Source organism: Chiloscyllium plagiosum, chromosome 10 (assembly GCF_004010195.1).
Source record: "Chiloscyllium plagiosum isolate BGI_BamShark_2017 chromosome 10, ASM401019v2, whole genome shotgun sequence".
NCBI classification, from domain to species: domain Eukaryota; kingdom Metazoa; phylum Chordata; class Chondrichthyes; order Orectolobiformes; family Hemiscylliidae; genus Chiloscyllium; species Chiloscyllium plagiosum.
This window is the reverse complement of record NC_057719.1, coordinates 56,528,329-56,541,098: the sequence shown is the minus strand read 5'-3', so window position 1 is coordinate 56,541,098 and position 12,770 is coordinate 56,528,329. Positions and strand designations below refer to the sequence as shown.

The 12,770-nt window shown below is 38.1% G+C and overlaps 1 protein-coding gene across 3 annotated transcripts in view; it reads right to left on the bottom strand.

The window, feature by feature from the left end:
* Nucleotides 1-488: 488 nt before the first annotated feature.
* Nucleotides 489-12,770, bottom strand: part of LOC122553667 (protein only RNase P catalytic subunit) — a 79,579-nt gene continuing 67,297 nt past the window's right edge. For all 3 annotated transcript variants that reach the window (XM_043697812.1, XM_043697813.1, XM_043697814.1), the window contains 2 exons: nt 4,037-4,232; nt 489-2,832 (listed from right to left, as the gene is read on the bottom strand). In XM_043697812.1, the coding sequence (XP_043553747.1) occupies nt 2,701-2,832; nt 4,037-4,232 (328 nt within the window). In that variant the 3' untranslated portion in view covers nt 489-2,700. The remainder of the gene's footprint in view (nt 2,833-4,036; nt 4,233-12,770) is intronic.

Here is a 12,770-nt window from a genome sequence, read left to right as displayed (position 1 = left end):
TGTTGGCAGCTGAGTGGCAGCTCACCATCATTAACAGAGTGGTGGTCCTGGCTGTAGCTTATTAATTAACTGCTGCTGGTACAATTTCATCCACAGTCCCACATTCACCTGTGCAATCTGGGACTCATATTTGATCCTTCTGTTAGTATCCTTGGCATACTGGTCATATTCTGGTATTGATTGTTGCAGTTAGAATTACGACTTTTAGCATTCCTTATTCATAGATGTAAAAATAGGCCAGGCTTTTTCCCAACTGGTCTTTCAGCTGTATTGCTAGAAAGTTCACTTATGAGTTCTAGATGAAGACACAGTTGGATTCAATGTGATAGCAGCTATGATGAAATAGGAAATGGATGTTCTGTGAAATAAATATTAATTTGCCAGAATTAATGTTACCATACGTGGTAATGGTATCAGAATGAAGTCAGTCAACTTACCACACTGATGATCAGATTATCAACATTACTGAAAGCATTGACATCTTTGGGTGGACACAGCATCATTTATTTTATAGATAAGCCTCTTTTAATATACATACTGGAGTCGAGGATGTATTCTTATGCTAGAACTAGCTATTTAACCAATTCCACTGCTGACAGAACAGAAAGGCCTTCAAGTTGTAAATTTGGCCCAATGCCAAACTAGGTTTCTCCCCTTCCTGGTCCCCAAATTAAGTGTATGCTTCAAACCCAAAGGCTTCCACGCCACCAGATATTAGACAATCTGTGCCATTTGTTGCCCACAACTTGCTGGTTCTACTTGAATGAGCTCAGGGACTAAAAATAGGTCCCACCCCCACATCCCCCAACCAGATGATATGCTCTAACAGTTGGTCTCCCAAAAGTAAAAATTAAGATAGAAACCAAAACTGTTGAAACACAGTCCTTTTGATATAGAATGAAATAACTGCAAGAATAGGAATAATTAAGTATCTGGGTACAGGTCATTCTGTTAAAAAGCGTGTTTCGTAAGCGCGAATTAGCTATATCGCGATTACGAATTGTGGATGTTGTTTGGATAAAGGGAATTTTCTACTCAACGGGTAAAGCGATTTTGTATTGGCAATCTTCTAAACATGGTTTAGAAGTGGTTTTCCATAGCATAATTTTCTATAGCGGGAGGATGCAGAGGAACACAACTGTCGTGTTATAGCAGAATGACCTGTATGGGGAAATAAACAAGGGACGGTAAGTAGAGGAGAAGACTTCAATGCAGCAAAATATATGGTATATGCCTTATAAGCCCAATGTTCTGTGTTATGTTGTAGAATTCAATACTTCCAAGATTGCTGGACATGCAATTACCATATAAATGCTTCAGATTTTATTGCTAGATAATTCACATGACAATTTCTGTCAAGGATTTAAGTTAGGCACTAGCAACATTGAGAAAATTAAGTAAGCGTAGCCGCTGATTTTGATGAAGCTTGAAAAATCATTTTGTTAGAGGTTAGAAATCAAACCTATTTGAAGAAACTATATGACAGCTGGCAGTTCTGAAGAAGAGACATTGGACTCAAAACATTTACTTTTTTTTTTCACAGATGTTGCCTGACTTGCTGAATCTCTCCAGCAATTTCTGTTTGTTACATATTGGTACACGATGTGGCTATTAGGTTATACAAAGCTAAATTTTCCATGTTAATCTGAGAAATATTAATACGATTCTTCAATTAAAAAACATTCTTTTTAAAGAATGGAACTTTTTTTTTGAAATGGAACATTCCTGTTTTCTCACCAAGAGATAACAAGAAATACTACTTTAATTTGAATATGAACTGACTGAGCAGACATAATGCAATTTTACATACCCAAGACAATCATCTACATCACAGAAGCCCTTTGGTAATCTAAGAGGCAAATAATACTGAATGCTTAATTTAACAATGCAATCAGATTTTACCAGTGACATACTGGTACATAATAACAAAACAAGGAACACTGTAGATTTGAAACAAACGAAAACAAATTGCTGGAGGGAAATTGCTGGCAGTTCTGAAGAATAGTCACCAGACTCAAAACGTTCACTTTGTTTTCTCTTCACAAATGCTGCCAGACTTGCTGAGTCTCTCCAGCATTCTCTGTTTTTGTTTGTTAAATATTGGTACATGATGTGGTGATTAGGTCATATAAAGATCAATAAGTCTGAATTCTTTATCTGAACTGAGTTAGTGGAACTCGATCAGGATAACTTGCCAGGGAATCTAATAAGCCATTACATTGACTTAACTTAGTTGATCAGCATTTTCATTGAATTTTTAAAAGTTATTGATTAAATTGCTTGATTGACTGACAGAAATTGATGTGGGTGTGGGAATCAAGGGAAGGAGAAAACAACTTTTGTTGTTTTGCTATATATCATGATAACTACCCATTATGCTATGTAGGATATATTAAAAAAAAACTATGCTACGTGGGGGTCATATTAGTTTTGGTGACAATATCACCAGGTTCAAAATGCAGCTGATACCATCTTGACAGCCACAGGAAGAATAGTCATTTGGCTGAGGTAGTAGAAGACTATTGACACCTGGAAATTTGTACTGAACCACAAGTGCTATAAAAGAAAAAGTGGAAAATGTTGAAGAAATTTGGGAAATAGAACAAAATATTGACTAAATAAATATCAAACATAAAAACAGAATACAACAACTCCTTAAAACAAAGAACAGGCAGCAAAATTTTTATTCACTGCTTCTCTTCAGTTATGTTTTCGAAGACACAACCATTTACGTGGAACTTCGTAGGAACATCTCTCAACACCTTCTTCATCATATGGTATGTGCCAAGTATCTGGTGTAGTCTGTACTATGGTGTCATATTTTGATATGATCTGCAGGGAAATATATGCATTTTTAAAACTATCAATGTCAAAGGAAACTGATTATTACAACTAAAAATAGATAATGTTCCTCTCACCAAAAATTATTATTTGAAAGTCCATGTAAGCAATTAAGTTTAACCAATGTTTAGAAAACATAAGCAATCTGCAGAGAATAACATTCCATAAATTGTTTTTAGAATTCTATGTATTGTTGAGAGGTGGTGTATCTGTTACTGTCAGAAGAATTTAAAAGTTTTCCACAGCTTAAATTTCTTTGGACAATTAAGGACACCAAATGATACAGATTTCAGTCAAAGCCATACATTACCTATGAAAAGATAATCTTTTGATCTCGCGAAGAAAGGTGTGAAATGACTCATTTGGCAGGTGAGATATTCAAAAAGTTTATGGTTGAATAAATGGATATAATCAAAGAAAAAGCAGATGAACATTTTTCAGCCCAGGGCCCCTAGATTTAGCTTGATCTGGATTCCATCTGTCTTGAAACTTTGCACTGTGGAGCTCTGAGAAGTTTTGAACTTCTACTAGGAGTTTGCCTAGACCACCCAGTTGACTGTTGGAAGACTTATTTCTGGGGTTGGGAGACAGAAATCATGTTTTCCCCCCTTTAATTTTCCATCCAACATTTCAACTCATCTTCTCTTTCTACAGCTGCCAGATCTCAGAGCCTCTCCAATTTTTTTTTTCTCATGTCAAATATTTTAACAGACATGGTAATTTCCTTTAGCGCTTTATGAATACATATATTTGGTCATACTAGTAGATGGGAAAAAATTTGCTCTGACTGATAAAAATAACAATAGAAGCAACGTGGGTACATAGTGAAAACCTTTCACAAAAGTCCAGGAATCACAAAATAGGTCTATTGTTTGTTTCAGACATACATTTCTAGACTACTTTTCCGGAAATAGAAGTTCTTATCTATGTGAGTTAATCTAACTTGGTGTTAGATGTGAAAAAAAGCATATGGTCAGAGCTTAGATCAGGATAATTCTCACTTCACATCAACTTTGAGAACACAAGAGTTCCTTCTCAGGATAGGCATTACAACTCAAAACATGAAATTTACACCTCTGAACCAGAATAATTTATTAAGCTTTGCTCCTTAAAAGAAACACACAAAACAAGTTCTGTCAGGTGGATTAGAGGGATTTTTTTTTCTCTCAAATGCTGTTCAGTGTGCCTCTCTCACCTCAAATTTCATTCTGTTCCCTGGATTGTACCTTGACAGCACAAGCTGGTGTCCACGTTGCCACTTGAAAAACAGTCTTCGGGTATTCTGGTCAGACAAACAAGCTTTGTGATCCCGCATGAGGTCTCTACTAAGGAATTTACAATGATTGCCTGAATGCATAGTTGCGTATAACAAAAAGGGATCATCTTCAGAACTAGATAAAGTAAAAGGAGAAGAAATCTTGATTAGATTAATCAACTAATGTAAATATATAAGCAAATATTTCTGCAGTAGCACTTCCTGAATAACTAAATGACAATGAGGACAGAAATTTAGTTGGTTCTTCAAATTCTTGTCAATTTTCAGTCCCGATCGTGTGTTCTTGTACTAATTCTTTGCTGTACCTGATTAGCCTAAAGGCCACTAAATCTACTAATCTGAACACAGTTTAATCTGTTTGGTGACATTTAGCATCTTGGTATTCCAAATTTATTTACAGAATCATAAAGTCACACAGCATGGAAACAGATCCTTTGATCCAACTCAATAATGCCAACCATAATTCCAAACTAAACTAGTCCCACTTGACCATGCCTGGACCATATCCTTCCATATATTTCTTATTCATGTACTTTCCTAAATTTCTTTTGAATGTAGCTGTACCCACATCCACCAGTTCCTCTGAAAGTTCTTTCCACTCATGAACTATTTTCAGTTTTTAAAAAATTTACCCTCATGTTTTTTGTAAAATTTTCCCCTCTTACCTTAAAAATATGCCCCTTTGTCTTGAAATGCCCTGTGCCAGTGAGAAGACACCTTCTACTGACCTTATCTATACCCCTTATGGTTTTATAACTCTCTATAAGGTCACCTCCTCAACCTCTTACGCTCTACTGAAGAAGGTCCCAGCATATTTAGCCTCTCCTTATAATTCAAACCCTCCTGGCAACATACTGGTAAATCTCTTCTGAACCCCCTCCAGCTCATTAATATCCTTCCTATAACAGGGTGACCAGAATTTGATTAGCTGCAATTGATTTATAATTCTTTGAAGAGAGATATTTTTTCAGAATCAATGCAAACACCCAAGGTAAAAAATGATAGCACATGGATTTAATTAAGACAGCAGAAAATGTGTAAGAGAGTAAAGCAGCGAAAAAAATATAAAGAGAAATAACTTTCAGGAAAGATTTCAGAGTAAATCTACATTTATCCAGTAAAACAGTTCCCCGGCCCCATTTTGTATGGACTAGCATAAGTGTGTATAATGCTACATAAACAGAAGCTGAACCATTTGTACCAAATGATACCTTTTAGATGTTTCCTAATCAGCCTGTTAAGAGAAAGAAATGAAGGCTAGAGAATTCAAGAAAATAAATCTTAATACTTTGAAACAGTTCACATTACAGAAAAGGAAGTACTGAAGATCTTGGAACCATAAAGGCAGATAAATCTCCAGAACCACCATGAACAAGTGTATCCCAGGACGTTGTGGGAAGTTGGAGAAGAAAGTGCAGGGCCCCAACAGAAATATTTGGATTACCTTTAACAATGGGTGAAGTGCCTATAAACAATAAGTGAGGTGCTAGAGGACTGGAAGGTGGCTAACATTGATCCTTTATTTAAGAAAGGAGAAGCCTGGGAACTGCAGATATATGAACCTGACATCGATGACGGGTAAGTTGCTAGAGGTGATTCTGAAAGATAGGATTTAAATGCTTTTGGAGAGGCAAGGACCGATTACGGGTCGTCAGGATAGTTTTGTGTGAGGAAAATTGTGTCTCATAAACTTGGATGAGTTTTTTTGAGAAAGTAACCAAAAAGGGTATTGAGGGCAGAGTGTTAGACATGTTTACATGGACTTTAGTAAAGCCTTTGACAACGTAGACAAATTAGTAAATTTAGATCACATGGGATTCAGAGTGAGCTTACCAATTGGATACAAAATTGGCTTTATGGTAGGAGACAAAGAGTGATGGTGAAGGGTTGTATTTTGGACTGGAGTCTTCTGACCAGTGGTGTTCTACAGGAATTGGTGCTGGTTCCACTTTTGTTTGTTATTTATATAAACAGTTTAGATGACAATATAGGAGATATGGTTAGTAAGTTTGCAGATGACACCAAAATTCGTGGTCTTGTGGACAGTGAAGAAGGTTATTTAAGAGTACAAAGAGATCTTAATTAACTGGATAAGTAGGCTGAGGAGTGGCATATGGCGTTTAATTTGGATAAACGCGAGGTATTGTACGTTGATAAAGCCTTATGACATGTTGTTGATAGATTTAAGACAAATGTCAGAGGCAGGTTCCTTACTCAGAGAGTGGTAAGGGCGTGGAATGCCCTGCCTGCCAATGTAGTTAACTCAGCCACTTTAGGGGCATTTAAACAGTACTTGGATAAGCATATGGATGATGATGGGATAGTGTAGGGGGATGGGCTTAGATTAGTTTACTGGTTGGCGCAACATCGAGGGCCAAAGGGCCTGTTCTGCGCTGTATTGTTCTACTTTCCACGTTTAACAGGGTGACCTAATGATTCAGGTACATTAATTTTTGAGATTTGCATTACAGGTAGACAAGGAAATTAAGAAGGCATTTAGCAAACTTGCCTTCATTGCTCAGACTTTTGGAGTATAGGAGTTGAGAAGTCATGTTGTGGTTGTACAGGATGTTGGTGAGCCCTCTTCTGGAGTATACTGTGTGTAATTCTGACCGCCTTGACATAAGAAGGATATTATTAAACCAGAGAAGATTCAGAAAAGATTTACCAGGATATTGCTGGGAATAGAAAGTTTGAGTTATAAAAATAGCGCTGGGACTTTTTTCACTGGAGAACAGGAGGTTAAGGGATTTTATAGAGATTTATAAAATCATGAGAAGCATGGATTAGATGAATAGCAAACGTCTTTTCCCTAGGGAGGGGCAGTTAAAAACTAGGGAGCATATTTTTAAGGTGAGAGGAAAGGTTTTAAAAAGCAAATGAGGTGCAATATTTTTCCAGAGAGGTTCATATGTGGAATGAACTGCCAGAGGAAGTGATGGATGTAGGCACGATTACAACATTTAAAAGACATTTGGATAAGTACATGAAAATGAATGATTTGGAGAGATATGGGCTAAAAGCAAGCAAATGAGACTATTTTAATTTGGGAACATGGTCGGCATGGAGTAGTTGGGCTGAAGTGTCTGTTTCCATGATGTGACTACAATCTCTCGAGCAGGTGGGGCTTTACTGAGCCAGTCCTGCCCCCGAGTGTTTCCCTCATCAAACTCTAATCTTGCTCTATTTCATCAGCAAATATGGCTTTCAATACCCACCTTCTCAGCTGAACTGAAATAACAATGCTTGCAGGCTTCCTGTGAGCCTCTTCTGGCATACCCCAGCCCGGAGAACATGACTTTTTTCGGACTACTTTTGAGTCCTCACTCCAAACACTCGAGGTGAAATTTCCAGAAATTGACAGACAGCAGAGGTCTATCAGCACAGAGCCATCAGTTGCTTTTGGCTCCTCACTGGGGCCCCTATACTGAATGTCTGTATTTCAACCACCTTCCTAGCAGTACAGCTTGTAGCAGCACTCCCAACATGGAATCTCTATCACTATCTCTCTCTCTATCTCCACCGACCCTCTCTCTTGGATATCCATAATCACTGCCTGTAATCATACTCCTATTCCTCTAAACCCCTTAGCTCAGAGTTAGGGGAACTACCCCTATGCCACAAGAGCCTGCCTAACAACCTTTATCATGCTCTGTGTTCAATAAGCTTAACAAAAGTATCTTATAAATTGGAGCAAACAACACATCACTTAAATCATACTGATCTGTCTTTAGAGAGAGATTAAAAAGTGTACGTATGCTTATGAAATTCAGATCCAGTCTAAATCATACGATAGTTTTATTGTCACACCTAAATGATCTCACTGCTATAATAAGCAGAGGAAGTCCCCTCTGGGTAGTTGGAGTAAAAATTAATCATAGGACTTAGGAAATGAATTACAACACTAAACTTAACCAGATATCTACAGCAGATCTAAATAAGTAACAACCTAGCCTTTTTATTCATACGAGAACTGCTGAGTAAGGACATATGAAAAGGATTTGCATTTTTATTTCTCTTTCTTGTATTATTTGTATCCTTGCCCCGGATAATAATCACCAATGGACCAAAATACAGTCATCAATAATACTGTGAATCGAAAAGTCATTCACCATTTTAATTTCAACAAGTTATCCATTATATGCAAGAATTACAGGGTTTTAAAATTTAAATTGTCGACTTACTAGGACATTGTAGATGTTTATGAGTAAGACGGCAAGTAGGGGGCTTTTAAAAAGTGACAACATTCCCATCTTTCTATGTATAAATTCTAAAATTCATTGAAAGAAACTATTTTGCTCATCATCCTATGCTAGCTGTATGTAAGGGCTATCCAAATAGTGCCATCTGCTGCACTGCATTTGTACCCTATTAAATTTCTTTGGTACACAATTATTTTCTGAAACATGCTAATTGTAACACTAAGCAAATTAAGAGTCTTTTTCAATGTGCTGAAATTCTCTATTTGATCCACTTTTTATAGAACAAGTCAATAATCTATGGCATGAACCCATTGCTAATCTGAGACAAAAAAAGCTTGAGATTGCACCTATGAGAACTAAGACACATGCAACAGACTTGAAAAAGTGGCAACATTTTGCAAAATATTGGAAGAGGATGTTAATTGGTTAGAGCATATTGGATTGCAAGTCCAATTAATTGTCAATCTTAATTCTCAGACCAGACAAGTAGATTCTGACTGGTCATGGTTTTGCCATGGGGATGCAAGAGAAATTGGCTGTCTCTATAACCTGCTTTTTTATAAAACATTATTTTGCCTATCTAAAACATGAAATACAAATGTTAATGAGTAGCTTCTAACATCACACTGAGAACACAAACAATGAGCTTATATTCATTTCTGGCGTAATTTTTGGTACAGTCTGGATTATTTAATAAATTATTTTCAATAATGGATCTACATCTAACAGTGGATACATCTTGCAAATATAAGCTGGAAGAGCATGACTAGCAAATTTTCACTGGGATGTTTGAAATTATCTGCCAATCATTAGGATGTATGACCCATATATCTGACATCACATTAGCAGTGAAACTTGTACAACTTATTACTTATTTACGTGGTAGGCAAAGTGTCTTTTTGGCTTGACGGTAGCATTCTTACAGCAGCAGTTCTAACGTGGAGTCTCTCTCTGTCTCTACCTATCTCAGTTGAGAAAAAACACTTGTGGATTTACTACATATAGTAGAATAGTGAGATAGCTAGCTATATTTGTTGTTCAGGTTTTTAAGACACCTTGCCCTTCCAGGTTACCTGAGGTGGACTTGGGTACTGCTCAGCTCCAAATATAGTGGACTTGGGCCTTTTCCTGAGTTATCACAATACAGAGCAAATGATCAAGGTATCCATTATCACACAAGAGAGGCTTTCATATGCCCTATCTCAGTGTCAAGCTAACATGGCGAGCAGATGGCTAGGTTCCTATTCAAGAATCATAGAATCCCTACTATGCAGAAGGAGACCATTCAGCTCATCGAGTTCACACTGACCTCCAAGGAGTTTCTCACCCAGACCTAGGACCCTGCTGTACCCCATAACTGCACATTTACCACGACTAGTGTACACATATCGGGACACTATTTAGCATGGCTAATCCATCTAACCTGCACATCTTTGGACTCTGGCAGGAAACTTGAGCGTGTAGACATGGGAACTCCACACAGCCTTCTGGCTCTGTAAGGCAGTGTAGGAGACTGTCAATAAGATTGATCTTGTAGCATGTGGAACATAGGAATCCTAATGTATGGACTGACCAATTATCACTGGCATTAAATAAATAGCAGTAGAGAATCCATTGGCTGACTTCACAACTGATAGACATTGAGGAAAGGGAGAGCACATTTAATATATCAATTTCAAATGGTATATTTGAGCACACGATGGAGCTTATTAAGCTGTATAAATAAATTACTTAAGGCAGTTGTGGATTCAACTGTTTGTCTCCTTTTGGCAATGCTTAAATTCTGTACCACCAAGCAATTAATCAACCTAGTAACGTTTATGGAACAGATAATTTCAAGATTTCTGAGGTGGCAACATTGAATCCTGGAGCAAGTGAGACATAGACAGAGAAAGAGAGAGAGACAGGGGGGGATACATAGAGAAAGGGAGAAACAGAGTGAGAGACAGAGCGAGAGAGAGAATGTGAGAGAATGAGCTAGAGGAGTCCAAAGATTACAGGCTGTGATTAAGGGGGTCAGAGAGAGGCACAGAGGGGGGAGAAGGAGAGAGGGAGAGAAAGAGAAAGATAAATAGATAGAGAAACTCCATATTAGGAGTGCTGCTATTATTGACAGTGACTGAGTTTTTTTTGAAGAAGCAACAAAGAGGATTGATGAGGGCAGAGCAGTAGATGTGATCTACATGGACTTCAGTAAGGCGTTCGACAAGGTTCCCCATGGGAGACTGATTAGCAAGGTTAGATCTCATGGAATACTGGGAGAACTAGCCATTTGGATACAGAACTGCCTCGAAGGTAGAAGACAGAGGGTGGTGGTAGAGGGTTGATTTTCAGACTGGGACCTGTGACCAGTGGAGTGCCACAATGATTGGTGCTGGGTCCTCGACTTTTTGCCATTTACATAAATGATTTGGATGCGAGCATAAGAGGTACAGTTAGTAAGTTTGCAGCTGACACCAAAATTGGGGGTGTAGTAGACAGCAAAGAGGGTTACCTCAGATTACAACAGGATCTTGACCAGATGGGCCAATGGGCTGAGAAGTGGCAGATGGAGTTTAATTCAGATAAATGCGAGGGAAAGCAAATCTTAGCAGCACTTAATGGTAAGGTCCTAGGGGTTGTGGCTGTACAGGACATTTGTTAGGCCACTGCTGGAATATTGCGTGCAATTCTGGTCTCCTTTTTATCGGAAAGATGTTGTGAAACTTGAAAGGATGCAGAAAAGATTTACAAGTATGTTGCCAGGGTTGGAGGATTTGAGCTATATGGAGAGGCTGAATAGGCATGGGGCTGTTTTCCCTGAAGCGTCGGAGGCTGATGGGTGATCTTATAGAGGTTTACAAAATTATGAAGAGCATGGATAGGATAAATAGACAAAGTCTTTTCCCTGGGGTGGAGGAGTCCAGAACTAGAGGGCATAGGTTTAGGGTGAGAGGGGAAAGATATAAAAGAGACCTAAGGGACAACTTTTTCATGCAGAGGGTGGTACGTGTATGGAATGAGCTGCCAGAGGAAGTAGTGGAGGCTAGTACACTTGCAACATTTAAGAGGCATTTGGATGGGTATATGAATAGGAAGGGCTTGGAGGGATATGGGCCGGGTGCTGGCAGGTGGGACTAGATTGGGTTGGGATATCTGGTGGGCACGGACAGGTTGGACCGAAGGGTCTGTTTCCATGCTGTACATCTCTATGACTCTATACTGCCAGGAAGGTATTTGAAATACAGACATTCAGTCTAGTGGCCTCAGTGAGGACACAACAGCAAATGGTGGCTTTGCGCTGTTGGACATCAGCTGTCTATCAATTTCTGCATATTTCTCTTCAGCTGAGAGGGTGGGTATTGAAAGCAGTATTTGCTGATGAAACAGAACAAGATTAGAGTTTGTTGGGGAAAAACCCAGGTGCAGGTCTGACTCAGTGAAGCAAGCCATTCGAGAAGAGCATGAATCATATTTGTGAGTAAGTATAGCGATGCAGTTTCACAGTCCATGGGAAAACAGTCTCAAAAAATTAACCAGAATGGCAGCAGATATTGAGGAAGTCTGTGACAGATCAAATAATTTGCTTGCAAACCTCAATAAACTCTATCTTGTGCTCAAATTTATCATTGAAATAGAATCAAATGAACTCCCTTTCCTCAATCTATTAGTTGAGAAGTTCTTGACAGGGAGGATCAAAACCAGATTGGTAAAAGTGAAAAATGATGAACTCTTGTGATGTCTAATGAGACTTGCTGACTTATCACACCATTAAAAACGAGGGGAATTGCTGAGAAGTCCGTGGGATCTGTCTTGAGTATATCTGCAATTTGATGTATGCGGTGGGGCATTTGATCACTTCATTACCCACATAAATAACACGCTTAATTCTGGGTGCTAGAATAGATGCTGTATTTGTGTTTTCACACTGTCAATTAAAGTCTATTGTGATTTGTTCAAATCCATGGAATCTTGTGGCTTTATTCTGTTGGTATATCTCCTGGATCTCTCACTTTGTCAACTTTAAAATTAAAGTTACTGGTCCCTAGCCCAAAGCTAACAAATTTCTTTGAAATATTTTTATGCTATTGAAGAGAGTATCAGAAATAAATAGTGGACAGAGCACATAATTCCTTAATAAAATATAAATATCTCTTAAAACTTAGTTGGATGCAAGTGTAGTTAAAAGAATTCAGATGACTTAAAAGAATATGTTTTATCATAAAAGCTTAGGGAAGAAGATTAGGGTGAAGGAATAAGTTTATGGGTGCAGATTTGGAGAAAATCAGTAGTTTAAAGTACCTAGAGTCAGTGGTGCCACAGGATGAAAGTGGAAATTAGGCAACAGATTAAATGTGGTTGCAGTGATTGGAAGTAATGCAATGGGGTATTATGAAGTAAGAAAGCATATAAAAAAGTAATAGAAAGTAAAAGTAAGAGAAAGGAAGAATCTACAGTTTTGGAACTGTTGT